At 47.9% G+C, this 18,379-nt stretch overlaps 1 protein-coding gene and 1 pseudogene across 3 annotated transcripts in view; one reads left to right on the top strand and one right to left on the bottom strand.

Moving 5' to 3' along the window:
* LOC140424932 (cilia- and flagella-associated protein 69-like) overlaps positions 1-18,379 on the bottom strand; it is a 186,983-nt gene that overhangs the window by 65,696 nt on the left and 102,908 nt on the right. For all 3 annotated transcript variants that reach the window (XM_072508617.1, XM_072508615.1, XM_072508616.1), the window contains exons 15-17: positions 14,842-14,960; positions 1,434-1,515; positions 594-786 (exon numbers count right to left, since the gene is read on the bottom strand). In XM_072508617.1, coding sequence (XP_072364718.1) covers positions 594-786; positions 1,434-1,515; positions 14,842-14,960 — 394 coding nt within the window. The remainder of the gene's footprint in view (positions 1-593; positions 787-1,433; positions 1,516-14,841; positions 14,961-18,379) is intronic.
* On the top strand, positions 3,537-3,605 carry LOC140425910 (U4 spliceosomal RNA; annotated as a pseudogene).

The following is an 18,379-nucleotide window of genomic DNA, read 5'->3' as shown; positions in this document are numbered from 1 at the left end:
TCCTGATAATGGACTCGTTATCTGATCTAACCTCAAAAAGCAAATCTTGCGGATTTTGATTTCTGCAAACTAAAATGGAAGACCCAGAGGGCAGAAATAGAAAATGTACAGGTAATTTGAAAAAACATGGAAAAATTAAGGCAAAAATATGTGCAACAACAGCCAGAAAAAATACCAGAAGCACAAATTAAAGAATCTGAATGGCAGCTGAAAACCATAAATAGTGACACAAAACTTGAAGACATAGGTTGATGGTGCAGCCTGTGTATTTTCTCAATCATTCATTAAGCTCACAGTAGATGCACTGCACATTCCCAGTGAAAATCCAAAGAAATTGATTGCACGCACCATCAAAATACTTTTCGGAGCCTCAATAAGGCTGGTGCACATTTTGTGAGAGAGGCCTCTTCACAATTATCTGGTTGTGAGGTAACGGACAGAAATAACTGGGTGAGAGATAGACTTAAGGCCTAGATGTTCAATCTTTTGATCTGTTTTCTCGGGTCCAGTCTATACTGGTAAATAAAGGCTGTCAGAAAACTACCCGGACATTTTAATCTTAAAATGACAGGAGTTTTTTCAAATACTTTTACCTAAAATCCTCCCCTGCATATCCCGCTTGACTCGCATTTCTTTCTCCTCTTCCTTCCAAAGATGTAGTAGGAGGCTAGCTGCTGTAGAATCATTTTTTCCACGCCACACATTCATGTGATGGATCGTTTTGGTGTTGTCACATAACTCAAGTAAGGTCCCAAGTGTCAAATTGTGCATGCGCTTTGAACTTGCCTTTGGAGGAAGACAGAAAATTTCCACTTGAAATAATTCAAGTACGATAATTTTAATACCAAATTAGCAGAGATTACAAAAAATCTTGCCAAAAAGACCTTCAAATTGTATTATTCCTTTTTGTCTTGCTCATATATGTATCCTCAAATATTGTAACACAACTATACAATTCTGATAATACTGTTAGTGCAGTGTACTGGCAATATCAAATGAAGGAATTAGAAATGCCAACAATGCACATTCATTATCCATCTATTTTTCCCATGAATGGAATTGACTGTTAAACTACCTTGGTTAATAAGCAATGCAATATGCCTTATGAGATTGCATTTATAATGTAGCAAAAATTTCCAAAGTTCCTAATTCAGTCCTGAGTACACTGATTTAAACTTACAGGGCTGGATTCTCTGTTGGCGGGATTCACGGTTGCGCCGGCAGCACACCCATACCCGCGGGTTTCCCGGCAGCAAGGGGTGGCTACAATGGGAAATCCCATTGGCAGGTGGCGGGAATGGAGAATCCCGTTGCCGGCGAGGGAGCGCCGCCAAAGTACACACGGCTGGTGGACTAGAGAATCCAGCCCACAATGTCTGGATTCTTAATCCAGTAACATAACTAGCATATTATCTATAATTTTTAATGCTTACTTCAAGAAAATCTAGGAGAAGAAAAATGCCTCCCATTTCAATGTAGCTGTCCTCAGCTATATAGCATCCAACAATGCAGCACCTGCAATAAATATGAAAAAAAATTAGATTCCTTCTAGCTTTTTTCAAATTACTGCTTTCTTTATTCATTGAATGACCAATAAATAGACATGCATATCACTTTGGAGGAGATTTGATTGCATTTCAAAAGTATTTCATTGAGGTGCTTTAACACATCTTGAGGATATGAAAGATACTATACTATACCAACCCAAGCTCTTATTTTTCTGTCGTCATTAATTTTTTTCCTGCCTAATTTCTTTCCTGTCATGCAATTCTGCATTACAAGTTATAAAGGCAGCAAAAATGACAGATCAGAGCAGATCTGAGGGATAATAATTAGTTGCTGAAGTCAAATCACTTACCATACCTATTTCTTCAATCACATTGATTGTTACTTATGGCCATTATACTCTGCAGCATAATGTACTATAAAATTCTCTTGGTTGCTTGCACCTTTTGTTCTGCTGACAGTAACTCATGTTAGGGTCTGGCTCAAAAGGGTGTAACAGATTTTAGTGATACTTTGCTCAAGTTGAAATCCTTCATGTTGCAGGCTGCATTGATTAAAATAACCATCCAGGCCCATTCTCAGCATTTGCCAGCTATTGCTCCCTTCTCCGTGTTTGCTGATAAAAATCACAGATATTTACTATCTCAATGAATATTACATGGCAAAACACAATTGTACATGTTGTATCATAATGATTATCTATCTCCCATATCTGACCAAATATGAAGGGAACTTCTGGCCAGCCTCTGTAAACTTCAGATCATCGAAAACTCGGTCACCGGAGAATTGCAGAAAGGTGTCACGGGTCCGCGCCCCATTCTCTGCACCCGCGCCGAGCTCGGACAATCCCGTCCCCTACCTCTTTGGCTAAGCTTTTAGCCATCTGCCCTATGTGGCTTGATATCATATTTTGCTTTCACTTATGTCAAGTGCCTTGGGATGATTTATTATGTCAAGGATGCTAAATAAATACTAGTTGTTATGAACAATGGCAAGTACAGTAAGTGTATACAATCTTTATATTCTAGTCTTCTTTCCCACTAATGACCTTATATGTTCAGAATGACCTATGTGAATAAGGTTACTCGAGAATGGATTGTATTTAGATTACTGTCTGTCACTTTGATCCTGTGAAATTATCTGGCCATTATATAAATTATTATAAATGATTTAAACTTGAATATAGGAGGGTTAATCAGTAAGTTTGCGGATGATTCGAAAATTGGTGGGGTGGTAAATAGTGAGGCGGATAGCTTTCGATTACAGGAGGATATAGGCGGGCTGGCCAGGTGGGCTGATCGGTGGCAAATGGAATTTAATCCGGATAAGTGTGAGGTGATGCACTTGAGCTGGACAACAAGGCAAGGGAATATATGATAAATGGCAGGACCTTAGGAAGCACCGAGGATCTGAGGGAACTTGATGTGCATGTACGCAGGTCCCTTAAGATAGCAGGGCAGCGAGATGCAGTGGTTACAAAGGCATATGGTATACTTGTCTTTATTAGCCGAGTCATAGAGTTTAAGAGCAGGGAGATTATGCTGGAGCTGCATAAAATGTTGGTTAGGCCACAGCTAGCATATTATGTACAGTTCTGGATTCCACATTATAGGAGGGATGTGATAGCACTGGAAAGGGTGCAGAGGATATTTACCAGGATGTTGCCTGGGCTGGAGAATTTTAGCTATGAAGACAGATTGGGTAGATTGGAGTTGTTTTCCTTGTTGCAGAGGAGACTCAGGAGGGACATGATTGAGATGTATAAAATGATGAGGGACATTGATAGACAGGAAGAAATATTTCCCATTGGTGGAGGGTTCTATGACCAGGGGGCATAGATTTAAGGTAAGGTTTAGAGAGGATGTGAGGAAAAACCTTTTCACCCAGAGTGTAAAACTCTGGAACTCACTGCCTAAAAGAATGGTGGAGGAAGAGACGCTTATAACATTTAAGAAGTATTTAGACATATACTTGCGATGCCAAGGCATTCAAGGCTATGAGCTAGAAAATGGGATTAGAATACTGAGGTGAGCTTTGCGCAGTGGCAGTATTGTAGCCGATGAGGTTTAACCGAGGCGCGATTATTGCTTATTGAAAGAATACTGAGGTGGTTGTTTTTGACCGGCGCAGATGTGACAAACTGAAGGGCTTTTTCTCTGCTGTAGACCTCTATGACTATTGCCATTGGGTTTGTTCCCTGTTTAGAAAATAGTTTAATGTCTTCAACCTCCCTCCACCATACATTGAACATGTTCCAATAAGAATGGCACTTCACAAAGATTGTTTAATCCTAGACAGACAGCCTGAACAATTTTATGAAAGCAAGATTTTATGAAAGAAATTACAGTTGCAATTTTGAGCCCTCTCGCTCAGTCCTTGAGAAACTCGACGCAGGCTCAAAATCTAGAGAGAATCGAAAAACTGATTCTCGTTTGCGTGATTGCGTTTTAGAATTTCTTCTCCCCCCTCCGCTGGAGGAGTGAGAATCGTGCTTAGGGAGTTCGGGAAAATCATTTTAATATATTACCATGTCATTAGCGAGCGCTCTCTCCAGATCTTCCCCCTCATAGAATCTTGACAAGGTACCAGCTTGATGTCACGCCGGAGTCATTGACATAAAGTCTGGCCAGGCGTGAGGCAGTCAAGGAGATCCCTCTGGGGGCACAGAGGTAAATATAGCCCCAGGGGGAGGTAGAGGGATATTTATGGCCAGTGCCAACCTGGCAGTGCTAACCTGTGCAGTGTCCCAGGGGGCAGTGCCAGGGCAGGACCCTCGTGAGAGCCCCATGGGAGATTAATACATGTGTGGTAGACTGGGGGAGGGGCAAGACGGAGACATTGAGGGAGGAATCTGCCAGCGGTGACTGTTGGGAGGAGGTGGGGGGAATTTGCCAGTGATGGCTGTTAGGGTGGGGCTCTAAGAATCCCCACTTCGCCAGAGTGAAGCCATTAACGACGCCCACACTTTTTTTCCCTAAAATTCAATGAGAAATCCTGTCCATTTTTCTTGCTGGGACTGAAACTTTGTCATTTTGTGGTAAGATTCCACCCTACTTTTCTAATTGATTGCAATTCAATTCTAACCATCTGCATTTGTATGCTTGTTGTTAATAATGTATGGGATTGTTCTAACCTGCCTGCTTACCATTGGCTGGGGACTAATGACAATCCCACAATCCTGTGGGAGTATGAGCTTCCCCAATGAGGGGGGTGGAGAAATCATTAGGTGTGTGTGTGTGTGTGTGTGATTTCTTTGTATCCTTGAAACTCGTGCTGGATTCTTTGTGGCCCTCACAAAACTGACGACGAGGGTTAAAGTGAATAGCTGTCTACACTGCTGAAGCCACCTCCCTGGATTTTTGTTGGATACAGGTTGGAAGTTGTTTTCAATTACACCATTTCTCTGTATGGACGTTTGGATGTTTTTGATGCTGGAAAGCTGGAACCAGTAAGCACATTGGATGCGTCACTATTTCCGGGCAAAGAGTATCACTGAAAACGAGCGCCAGGTGGTCCTATTGCTCACTGACTGCGGCCCGCATATGTTTGGGGTGATTAGGAGTCTTACATACCCAGCTGCGCCGGACACCAAAACGTTTGATGAACTTGTAAATTTAGTGGGGCAGCATTTTAACCCAACCCTGTCCATGATAGTCCAACGTTACCGGTTTAATACCGCTGAGAGGACCCCAGGAGAATCCCTTGCCGACTTTCTATCCAGGCTACGCAGGATTGCAGAGTACTGTGACTATGGTGAGACCCTGTCAGAAATGTTATGCGACTGCTTGGTTTGCGGTATTAACAATGCAGCCACCCAGAGAAAGTTGTTAGCTCAGCCAACATTGACTTTTCAACAGGCCATTCAAATAGTATTGTCCCGAGAGAGCGCAGAACGAGGAGTGCAGGAGATACAGGGAATGGAAGTGCATGCCTTGCGGCGCAATCCCTTCCGTCCGAAAACGTCCCGCCGCACTCCTGTGGTACCTTGGGTGAGACGACGTCCGGATCAATGCCAGTGACCGTTGGACATTCCTCCCCGAAGGCGTCCTTCTCCAGAACCAATGGATGAGGAGCCATGTCTGTGTCAGACTTGTAGGCGCCGACCCCGTTGCGGACGCCGGTCCTGGGGGCGCCAGAGGCGCCGTCGTTCCGACCGAAACTGGGACCAGCCCAGGGGCCGTACCTTCCATGTGGATGAACCTGCGGCGACTACTCCTGAGGACGTGGAGACGGAGGACAACTGCCTGCAGCTGCATTGTATGGCAGCTCCCTGTGTGGCCCCCATTAAGGTGACAGTACGGGTCAATGGTCACCCGCTTGAGATGAAGTTGGACACTGGTGCAGCGGTCTCTTGTGATCGCCCAGAGGACATTTGACCGCATCAAGCAGGGTATACAGACCCTTACATTAACCGACACACAGGCCAGGTTGGCCACCTACACGGGGGAACCATTGGACATTGCAGGAACTACTATGACCCCTGTTGTTTATGGATGTCAGGAGGGGCGTTTCCCACTTATCGTGGTGTGTGGCCACGGGCCCAGCCTGTTGGGTCGGGACTGGTTGCGCCATTTGCGCTTGTAGTAGCAGCACATCCTCCAAACAGTTTCTGGAGGGTTGACTGAGGTGCTAGGATGATACCCAGATGTATTCCAGCCTGGTTTGGGGAAAATAAAAGGGGCCGTAGCCCGTATCCAAGTCGAACCAGGAGCCATGCCGCGCTATTTCCGGGCGCGCCCGGTTCCTTATGCCTTGCTCGAGAAGTTAGAAGGGGAACTCACTCGTTTGGAAACTTTGGGTTTTATCAGGCCTGTCCGTTTCACTGACTGAGCAGCACCAATTGTACCTGTAATGGAGCCAGATGACAGTTCGCTTGTGTGGCGACTATAAACTTACAGTGAATACGGCTTCCCGACTCGACCGATATCCAATGCCTCGCATAGAGGATCTCTACACAATGCTTGCAGGTGGACTCTTGTTCACAAAATTAGAGTTGAGTCACGCCTACCTACAGTTGGAGCTGGACCCTGCCTCCCGACCATATGTAATGATTAATACACACCAGGGCCTGTATGAATATACACGTTTGCCCTTTGGAGTATCCTCTGCCTGCGCTATTTTTCACGCGTTATGGAGGGCATTTTGAGAGGTTTACCGCGTGTCACTGTCTACTTAGATGACGTTTTGATCACAGGGACATCGGAGCAGGAACATTTGGAAAATCTGGAGGCTGTCCTTAGACGCTTTTCGGAGGCTGGAGTCCGTTTACGTCGCACAAAGTGCGTCTTTCAGGCGAAGGAAGTAGTCTACCTAGGTTATCGGGTGGACCGCGAAGGTTTGCACTCCGTCGCAGAGAAGATGCGCGCGATTCAACAGGCCCCCGTCCCGACTGACACTTCGCATCTTAGTTCTTTTCTCGGCCTTGTAAACTATCACGGGAAGTTCTCCCCAATCTGGCAACTACGCTGGCCCCGTTGCATCTTCTACTAAAGAAAAATGACACCTGGGTTTGGGGTCAGCCGCAAGAAACCCCTTTCCGGCAGGTAAAACAACAATTGTCGTTGTCTGGGTTACTAACCCACTATGATCCTGGAAAGCCTTTGCTCGTCACATAGTGATAATTTACCAAAATTCACTAGACTCTGGGGTGGTCCCGGCGGATTGTAAATTAGCAAACGTGACACCACTGTTTAAAAAAGGAGGGAGGCAGAAAGCGGGTAATTATAGGCCAGTGAGCTTAACTTCGGTAGTAGGGAAGATGCTGGAATCTATCATCAAGGAAGAAATAGCGAGGCATCTGGATGGAAATTGTCCCATTGGACAGACGCAGCATGGGTTCATAAAGGGCAGGTCGTGCCTAACTAATTTAGTGGAATTTTTTGAGGACATTAACAGTGCGGTAGATAACGGGGAGCCAATGGATGTGGTATATCTGGATTTCCAGAAAGCCTTTGACAAGGTGCCACACAAAAGGTTGTTGCATAAGATAAAGATGCATGGCATTAAGGGGAAAGTAGTAGCATGGATAGAGGATTGGTTAATTAATAGAAAGCAAAGAGTGGGGATTAATGGGTGTTTCTCTGGTTGGCAATCAGTAGCTAGTGGTGTCCCTCAGGGATCAGTGTTGGGCCCACACCTGTTCACAATTTACACAGATGATTTGGAGTTGGGGACCAAGGGCAATGTGTCCAAGTTTGCAGACGACACTAAGATAAGTGGTAAAGCAAAAAGTGCAGAGGATACTGGAAGTCTGCAGAGGGATTTGGATAGGCTAAGTGAATGGGCTAGGGTCTGGCAGATGGAATACAATGTTGACAAATGTGAGGTTATCCATTTTGGTAGGAATAACAGCAAAAGGGATTATTATTTAAATGATAAAATATTAAAACATGCTGCTGTGCAGAGAGACCTGGGTGTGCTAGTGCATGAGTCGCAAAAAGTTGGTTTTCAGGTGCAACAGGTGATTAAGAAGGCAAATGGAATTTTGTCCTTCATTGCTAGAGGGATGGAGTTTAAGACTAGGGAGGTTCTGCTGCAATTGTATAAGGTGTTAGTGAGGCCACACCTGGAGTATTGTGTTCAGTTTTGGTCTCCTTACTTGAGAAAGGACGTACTGGCAATGGAGGGTGTGCAGAGGAGATTCACTAGGTTAATCCCAGAGCATTAGGGGTTGGATTACGAGGAGAGGTTGAGTAGACTGGGACTGTACTCGTTGGAATTTAGAAGGATGAGGGGGGATCTTATAGAAACATATCAGATTATGAAGGGAATAGATAGGATAGATGCGGGCAGGTTGTTTCCATTGGCGGGTGAAAGCAGAACTAGGGGGCATAGCCTCAAAATAAGGGGAAGTAGATTTAGGACTGAGTTTAGGAGGAACTTCTTCACCCAAAGGGTTGTGAATCTATGGAATTCCTTGCCCAGTGAAGCAGTAGAGGCTCCTTCATTAAATGTTTTTAAGATAAAGATAGATAGTTTTTTGAAGAATAAAGGGATTAAGGGTTATGGTGTTCGGGCCGGAAAGTGGAGCTGAGTCCACAAAAGATCAGCCATGATCTCATTGAATGGTGGAGCAGGCTCGAGGGGCCAGATGGCCTACTCCTGCTCCTAGTTCTTATGTGATGCATCCCCATATGGTATTGTGGCCGTCCTGTCCCACAAGATGGAGAACAGGGCCGAGTGGCCGATAGCTTTCGCCTCCCGCACATTGACTGCAGCGGAACAAATGTACGCACAGATCGAGAAGGAGGGCCTGGCAGTGGTCTTTGCGGTGAAACGTTTCCACCAGTACGTGTATGGCCGCCATTTCACTATCGTGACTGATCATAAGCCTCTGCTGAGACTTTTCAGAGAGGATAAGCCAATACCGCACATTGCTTCCGCACCGATCCAGCGCTGGGCTTTGTTGCTTGCTGCATACGAGTATTCTCTGGAGCACAAACCAGGAACGCAGATAGCGAATGCTGACGCACTGAGCCGATTGCCTTTATCGACCGGCCCCATGTCGACCCCCACGACCAGTGAGGTGGTTGCAACCCTAAGTTTTATGGACACCTTACCTGTCACGGCATCACAGATCCGTGAGTGGACCCAGATGGAGCCAGTCCTGTCAAAGGTTCGACACATAGTCCTGTATGGTGGGCAGCATAGACAGCTCCCAGGCAAGTTGCAGGCATTTTCCTCCAAGCTGTCAGAATTCAGCTTGGAAGACGGCATCCTCTTATGGGGGACGCGTGTGATTGTCCCGGAAAAAGGACAGGAGCTGATACTAACAGACTTGCACAATGGGCATCCAGGTGTGACCAAAATGAAAATGTTGGCCCGGAGTTATGTCTGGTGGCCAGGCCTCGACGCCGACAGTGAGAAGGTGGCCCAAAACTGCTCCATTTGTCAGGAGCATCAGAAGCTTCCGCCGGCCGCGCCCCTACATCACTGGGAATGGCCAGGGCGGCCTTGGGCGCGCTTACATGCGGATTTCGCCGGCCCTTTTCAAGGATCCATGTTCCTTTTATTAATCGACGCACAGTCTAAATGGCTAGAGGTGCATAAGATGCTAGGCACAACGTCCTGTGCAACAATTGAGAAGATGCGTTTGTCTTTTAATACACATGGCCTCCCCGAGGTGCTGGTCACGGATAACGGCACTCCATTTACGGCACTCCATTCACCAGTGAGGAGTTTGCGAGGTTCATGAAGATGAACGGCATACGCCATATCCACACTGCCCCTTACCACCCGGCTTCAAATGGGTTGGCGGAGCGCGCAGTGCAGACATCAAACGAGGCCGAAAGAAGCAGTTTTCTGAGTCAATGGACACAAGACTGGCTCGCTTTTTGTTTTTATATGGGACCACGCCCCATGCGGTGACTGGGGTAGCTCCCGCAGAACTCCTAATGGGCCGGAGACTTCGCACCCGCCTTAGTATGGTTTTCCCGGACAGTGGCGCAAATGTACGCTGCACACAAGAATGGCAGGGACAGGGTTTTTCTCGGCATCGGCCGATTCGGCAGTTTGCTCCCGGTGACCCAGTGTTCGTTCGCAATTTTGCTGGTGGTGCCCAGTGGGTCCCTGGCGTAATCTTTCGCCAAACGGGCCCTATATCTTACCAGGTGCAAGCCCAGGGTCGTCTCCAGCGCAAACATGTAGACCACGTTCGGTCCAGAAGACTATCCCTTCCAAAGATTCCCTGCCCCCTGAGCTCATTTCTACAGCCGCAGAGACCAGAGACAATGGAAAGTAGTCCTCACAATCTTCCTGTGGTGCCTCACTCAAAGCCTGCGCAGGTCGTTACAGAACCGCGCGGAGATAGAGACGCCGAGATGACAGAGGCAGCAGACTCTGACTCCGAGATGGAGACACAGGACGCATCAGAGGGGGAATCCTCAGGCCCACGGGCCGTGGAGGTACAACCGTTACGCGGTTCATCACGGAAGCGCCGGTCTCCGTCTCGTTACGCGCCGCCCGATCCAGCGCCTCGTGCAAATGGTGTCCGGCCTGCGGCAAAACGAGTCCGATGCCCTCCTTCACCAGGGTCTTCGGTGGATTCCTTGGACTTTGGGGGGGGAGGGATTTTATAACCTGCCTGCTTACCATTGGCTGGGGACTAATGACAATCCCACAATCCTGTGGGAGTATGAGCTTCCCCAATGAGGGGGGCGGAGAAATCATTAGCAGACTCCCTGTATAAATAAAGCTGGCCAGTTTGGAACCAGCAGGAAGGAGTAAGCAGCAAGCGAGGTTGTTGCTGTTGTGTATATATATGTTATTGTAAATAAATGTTATTTATTTGTATCCTTGAAACTCGTGCTGGGTTCTTCGTGGCCCTCACAAAAGGGATTTAAATTGCCATGTTACCCTGAAGTTATACTTAAATGTCCTTTGCACTTAAGTTTATTTTATTTAATACTTTTACACTTCTTTTGCTTTAGAAAATATCAACATTCAATAGGTCAAATCAAATGTTCATTTGAATTAGCAATGTGTTAAACAGTTATCTCCATTGAACTGTTAATTATTTATTTACAGCAGTGAAAAGGGGATTTGGCAGTTGCAGATTGGCCAATCAATTGTACACTTCAAAATGCAGTAAAATTTACTAAATTGCAAAAGCATTTCCAAATCTAAGGATTTCAACTAGGAAGAAAAAAGAATATTCCAAAAGTCTAAGGAAACAAATCTTCTGCCTTGACCATTTGTCGTTCGGGTTTTTGTAAACTAGCAACATATTTCCAACAATATAAGCAAAGGAATATTGGATATAGCTACAACTTAAGTTCCAACATCGGTCTACTTATGTTGTGATTAATGGCTGTTTTCCAGAACTAATTCAGCCTTTAATATATTCAGTGAACAAGCCTGCATTATTCCCTGGGGTAGAGAATTCCAAAGATTAACAACCCCCTGAGAATCTTAGATGTTTCAACAAGATTATCTCTTGTTCATCTCAACTCCAATGAATATAGGGCCAACCTGCACAACCTTTCCTCATAAGACACCCCTTCATCCTAGAAATTGGCAAAGTGAAACTTCTCTGAACTGCTTCCAATTCAAGTACAACCTTTCTCAAGTAAACAGAGCTGTACAATGAACAGTAGGTATGGTCTCACCAACAGCCTGTACAGTTACAGCAGGACTTCCTAAATCAATACTCCACACCCCTTGCAATAAAGGCCAACATTCAATTTGTCTTCCAAATTACTTCCTATATCTGCTTGTTAACTTTGCCAGTGTGGGAGATAGTCAGGGGGCATGGGGGATATTCGGGGGTTGGGCGTGTAGTCAGGGAATAGGGAGGGCAGTTGGGGGATTGGGTGAGGTTCCCATGGGGGTCAGGGGCTTGTGGGAGGGTATTGGAGGGTGGGGCATAATCAGGGGTTAGGGAGGGTAGTTGGGGAGGTAGGGATAGGGGATTCCCATGGGAGATTTGATGAGTCCCTTCAGGGCTTGTGAGGGGTCTGTTCTATAGTTACACAGGAGTTCAAAATAGTTTTAATACTTCTAACATTTTTTGGGGAACCTTTACTGTCAGACAGTCGCAACCATCTGAAGTTGGCCATTTAAATTGAGATTTTTGGATGGTTCCCATTGCAAGGCAATTGCCCAACAGAAGTTTGAACTTCCTGGGCAATTGTACTGAATTCCTTATGTGGGGACTTCTGAAGGGTAGCCGGAGGTCTGGAGGAGGGGGAGAAGGAGTGATGATGGCACCCAAGGGCATCTTTGGGGTATCCCCGGCTCAGTAGTTATGGGCTATTAACTCTGTTTCTTTCCATAGATTCCTACTGATCTGTTGAGTTTTTCTAGCATTTTTTGTTATTTCTGTTTAGTTTTTATTTTAGATCAGGGAGACACCAGGTTGTATTCATGGTCCTTCTGGATTAGCTGATTCACAGTGTGCTATATTTGGCTGCAATATCCCATGGTATCAGCTCAATGCCCCCTAGGAACTGTGGGCGGGATTCTCCAGCCTCCTCAGCCGTGTGTTTCTCGGTGGCGCGATGTTCGCTGGCAGTGGGATGTTTTGCTCCCACTGCTGTAAATGGGAATTCCTATTGATGCCACCCCACGCCGCCGGGAGGAGCAGAGAATCCTGTCGGCGCAAATGGTTGGAGAAGTCTGGCCTGTGTATTTTGAGGACAGAACTAAGCTCAACTATAAACCCTCTGTGGTAAAACAGCTTTTTGACAATTGCTGTCTTAATTACAGGAACAGAAACAAGCAACTATATCCTAACGAAATTCTCCGTCCCGCCAGCCCCATTTTCCTGCGTGTCACGCCCTCGCCAGCAACGGGATTCTCCATTCCCATGGCCGGCCAATTGGGTTTTCCATTATAGTCACACCACGCCGTTGGGAAACCCGCGGGTGTGGATGTGGACTGGAGGATCCCGGCGCAGAATGTCTTCAGGTTAAGAAGACAAAAGAAATTGGGAGAAAAATAGAGGAAAAAGCAGGAAGGAAAAGAGTTAGAAGTAAAGAGAATAAAACTGATCTTCAGGGGAAAGCTAGGTTTAAACGTAAAATGAAAAAAACTTTTTATTACGAAGATGAAAAAACAAAGTAAAACAATTACATATAAAAATAAATTCTCAAAATAGAACACCTTTAATTTTAAAGTAGTTTGTCCTCCAAACTTGCTTTGCCCTTACAGCTACATTTCAATCACAGTTTTCACTCTGGGTGGGTTCGGGGGTTGCATCGGGGGGGGCGGGTGGGGGGGTCAAGAAATTGCAATGCCATTTAGAAATGGTGTCTTGATCTCCTTCTGCACTGAGGAGTTCCAGCGAGCGGAGCTCCTTAGTGCAAAAAGCGGGACTAAGTGCAGCCTCGTCGGAGAGTTCCCCACTGAAGCCCCAAATCTACCCGAATGGGAACAGAGTCATGTTTGATCAATTCAATAGCGTGGGGTTTCTTGGTGCTCCAAGCGCTGGGAAACACTTGGCTAAATGCGCTTGTTATTGGACTCTGTTCCCATTTGGGTAGATCGTGGTGGATTTTGCTGGGAGTTTCTGCCCGGCTCTATCAGTGGGTTCTCCATCACTGTCTAACACACATAGGGTGCGATTCTACGGAAAGATTTCTAAGTATGTTAGAGACCAGGAAGTGTCGCGAGATTCCCAGCGCTCTGCCCATCGAGGCCGGCAATGCTATTCAACGTTAATTGGTCCACTTAACGAGGTCCCACGGGCTTCTCGCCGCAAATAAAGGCTCACCAGCTGATTCGCCGGCACTGGCTCGCCAGCTCCCTGCTAACAAGGTCAAGCAGCACTTAAGCAGCACTTGCTCAGACGACCCCAGCCAGCTCATAACAATGGAGCCGAGGAGACCAGCCCCAAGATTCGGGGACGCTGACATGGGAAGGTTGCTCGACACAATGGAGGCCAGGAGGGATGTCCTGTTCTTTTGAGGGTCCTAGAGGGTTAGCCAAAGGGCAGCCAGTGCTGCCTGGGATGAGGTGGCGGCTGAGAGCGCTGGGCGTGTGACCAGGCGGCCTGGCCTTCAGTGCAGGAAGAAGATTAATGACCTAAACGGGGCATCACAGAGCGTAGACACCATGCCCCCCCCCCTCCACCTCCGAGACCTCAGCCCCTCCCGTGGGAGCATCTACCCCCCTCACCCTTCAGCCCCTCCAACTCTTCCTCCACCCCCTCCTCCTTCAAACCCCCCAACCACTCTTTCAACCCCCCCCACTACTGTGAATCACGCTTGTGGCTAATGATGCCCTCTCTGTCTTTCCTCAGGAAAAGCTCTTCCACAACCGTCGGGAGAGGTCCCAGACTGGCGGTTCCGTGCCAGACATAAGAATCCTCACCAACTTCGAGGAGCATGCACTGGAGGTGACTGGGGTGGCCGAGGACAGAGCGGTCACCAACACGGAGGTTGGTGGACGCCACAGAGGTGAGGAGCCACCGGCCCCACCTGGTGCACCAGTCAAACGTGAGTTGTTATTGCCTTGCTGACTGACCCATCCCCCCACTGACCACATGTCCATTCTCCCGCAGGTCCTCCAGCCGACGGGGCTGGCCGGTGCCCTGTTGGGGTCTCCCTGGGAGGCTGGTAGATGCTGGGAGCCCGATGGATCCCGGGTCAGCACACCTAAGCGGGTTTTAAAAATACTAAGGCATGTAAAGCTTGGTCCCGCACATTGTGGGCAGGATCCTGATCCTGATGCCTTGCGAGATCTGGGTAGATCTCGTGATGCGTACTGGATGCCGCTTAGCCTGTGGGAGGCTTTGTTTAGTATCTACTGGCCATGTTGCACTCCTGTTTGGGTGCAACGTAGTTGGGAGATCGCGCACTAAAAGTATTTATTGTTGCGGTATAACAAAGACCTTACCAGATACAGTCTATTGTGGACAGTATAAGTTTGTTGTGGCCCATACTACTGTAGAATTTATTTGGATCAATCTTTAACAGTTTTATGAGAATTTCCACTCCGAAGGCAGCAAAGAGTTCCTAATACACAATAAAAAAAATAGTACAATTAGAAGATAAATGCTCAATCAGTAAATGCTGCGATTAGCTTTCAACAGGTCATTGGATAAATACTTAGGGACACAATGGCAGGGTAGTGTTAATGTCATTGGACTGGTAATCCAGAACCTTAGGCCAATGCTCTTGGGGGAGGCGATGGCATAGTGGTATAAGTATTCTGGAGACCCAGGCTAATGCTCTGGGGACCGGGGTTCGAATCCTGCCATGGCAGATGGTTATATTTGAATTTAATTAAAGATCTAACGATGACCATGAAACTATTAATTGACATTAAAACCCCATCTGGTTCACGAATGTTCCTTGCACACCCGCCATGCATAGACATTCATGGAATTGGACAGTGAATCGTCTCTGGTCACTGCTTCCGTTGTGAGTGCAAATCAGAGGTGGGAGAGCATTGTCACCCAAATGGGGAATCCTGCCCTGAATTTTGCACACTGTTGGCTTTTAAGAGCTTCTATGGTTTCACTGTTAGAATCATCGAATCACTACAGTGCATGTGGAGGCCATTCGGCCTATCGGGTCTGCACCGACCCTTGGAAAAAGTACCTTACCGAGGCCCACGCCCTGATCCTATCCCGCGTAACACAACCTAACCTTTTGGACACTAAGGGGCAATTTAGCAGGGCCAATCCGCACCTTTAGGGGCCAAGCCCTCACCTTGAGGGGCTAGGCCTGCGCCTGAGTGGATGGCGCGTCGCCAGCCGACGGGAAAGGCCTTTGGCGCCACGCCAGTCGGGGCCGAAGGGACTCCGCAGTTGGCGGAAATCCGCGCATGCGCGGGAGCGTCAGCGGCTGCTGACGTCATCTCCGCGCATGCGCAGGGGGGGTCACTTCCGCATCGGCCATCGCAGAGGCTATGGCCGAGGTGGAAGGAAAAGAGTGCCCCCACGGCACAGTCCCGCCCGCGGATTGGTGGGCCCCGATCGCGGGTCAGGCCACCGGGGGCATCCCCTGGGGCCAGATCGCCCCACGCCCCCCCCAGGACCCCAGAGCCCGCCCGCGCCGCTAGTCCTGCCGGTAAGGTAGGTGGTTTGATTCACGCCGGCGGGACGGGCATGACAGCAGCGGCCCATCGCGGAGAATCGCTGGGGAGGGCACGCCGACCGGCGCGGCGCGATTGCCGCCCCGGAAAAACCGGCGGGCGGCGGGGGAGAGATTCACGCCGCCCCCGGCCATTGTCCGACCCGGCGGGGGTCGGAGAATCCCGCCCCAGGTTTCAGACACTGGGATAGCATTAAGTCAGAGCGCTATTACAGCAAACGTACACCGATGAGAGGCACCAAGAGAATGCACAAAGGTCAAGGATGTTTGTAATGCATGGCCTTATTTATACTTGTAGTTTGGTGTGGCATTTATTTCCACATTCTGCCCAAGCAAATGCTGTGATGTTCTGTAAGAAGGAAGGTGAGGCATGGGACTATTGTTGAATGATGCATTGTTGAATGATATTGCCATCATATGAGCTGCTCACGGACAGCCCTACCAGAAAGGGGATGTCTCGGTTCCCTGCTCCCTTCCTCTTCTTCCTCAGCTGTTTGCTGATGGCAAGGTGCCTTCATGGTAATGAGATTGTGCAGCATAGATCAGACCAGCATGATATACTTACTGCAGTGCTCCTCCAGAGCAGTTCAGCAACAAAAGTGTTTTGCCATGACAATGGTCAGCTCTATCACACTGCATGTGGAAGCAAGACCGTCATTGCACACAAGCTGCAAATATGTGTGTGTGTTGCAAACAGAAGTCATTAGCTGATCATTAGACAGCCTTTGTTGCCACAGTGGCTGCACTTTGATTTGGTGTGGTGGTTCAAATACAGATGGCACTGCAGACTACTGCAGAGTGAAGGCATCATGATTGCTGCCAGGATGACCGGTATGATTCACTGTGTTTGGTTGCATACTATCTCGATGTTAGGGAAAGGAATTCATTTCTAGTGTGGTACATCTTCGAGTTTACAGGCAGTGCCCGCGAAGTGACTTAAGTACAGTCAATTACATCTTGTACTATGATGAAGTGTGCAATCCTCACAAAGCCATGTCTTCAATCACCTGCCATTTTCTGGCAGCAGAGACTGAATAGACAGCATCAGTGACCTCCCTTTCACAACAGTGAACAGCAAAGTGTGAGATGTTGCAAATATCTCCGGTTCAAGGTTGTGTGATCGCATACCCGAGCTCGAAACAGAAACTGAGAAGGAAAACAGAAAAAGGAAACTGACCCTCTTAGCTTCAACGGAAATGAGATTAGGAAATCAAAGCTCCTGGGCGGCTGGAAACTGGTTGAGGCTATATAAGGAAATGGAGAACCATCTAAGCTCAGCAATAGCATTTGATAAGTCCAGTACTACAGTACAGGAAAGCTGAAGAAGACAAGAGCACAAATTCAGAATCTGAGAATTGGTTGTTGCAGCGATTTTGGTTACTTGAAGAGAATGCTGGTGATTTTGTGTCATCCAGACCAAGTTAAGGAGGTTTTGCAGTTAAATGGCATTTGTGGTGAAGACCATGGACGGGATTCTCCATCGGCTGAGGTCGGAATCGGGAAAGCGATTGGGCGAAGAATCAGTTTTGACGTTGAAATCGTGACTGGGCATCGGTTTCACGCCAAATCGCAATTCTCCAGTTCCTCGACAGCTGCGTCAATGCGTTCCACCACGCATGTACAGTAAGCGCCGTTGGCATATCATTAGCGGGCCTGACCTGGTATTTTCTGGGGTCTCCGCAATTCTCCATCTCCACTGGGAGAAATTCTCGACTGCGAGTCATAGAGTCATAGAATTTACAGTGCAGAAGGAGGCTATTTGGCCCATCGAGTCTGCACCAGCCCTTGGAAAGAGCACCCTACTTAAGGCCACACCTCCACCCTATCCCCGTAACCCCACTTAACCTTTTTGGACATTAAGGGCAATTGAGCATGGCCAATCCACCTAACCCGCATATCTTTGGACTGTGGGAGGAAACCAGAGCACCCGGAGGAAACGCACGCAAACACGGGGAGAATGTGGAGACTCCACACAGACAGTGACCCAAGCCGGGAATTGACCCTGGGACTCTGGAGCTGTGAAACTACTGTGCTAACCACTATGCTACCGTGCTGCCCTCTGGTCAACTTGTGCTTTTAAAAATCGAGAAACAGGCGCCGTGGCTGATAAGGAAGAGAGAGGAGGTAGGACATGCAGAGGCATGATGGTGGACTGCCGGTCCTGACACTGCCCAGGCAGGTTGGGGGGGGGGGGAAGGGCCGTGAGGCCAGTGTGACCCCCCACGGGACCGGGGCAGTGTCCAGGCATGGACCACCATTGCCGCAGCCCTCTTGCTGCGCACCGCACTGACCATCCACCTTGGTCCCTGGTTCTGCAGAGTGACACTGCGCCCCAC

This window comes from Scyliorhinus torazame, chromosome 6 (genome assembly GCF_047496885.1).
Source record: "Scyliorhinus torazame isolate Kashiwa2021f chromosome 6, sScyTor2.1, whole genome shotgun sequence".
In the NCBI taxonomy this organism is placed as follows: domain Eukaryota; kingdom Metazoa; phylum Chordata; class Chondrichthyes; order Carcharhiniformes; family Scyliorhinidae; genus Scyliorhinus; species Scyliorhinus torazame.
This window is presented reverse-complemented; position numbering and strand designations above follow the sequence as displayed.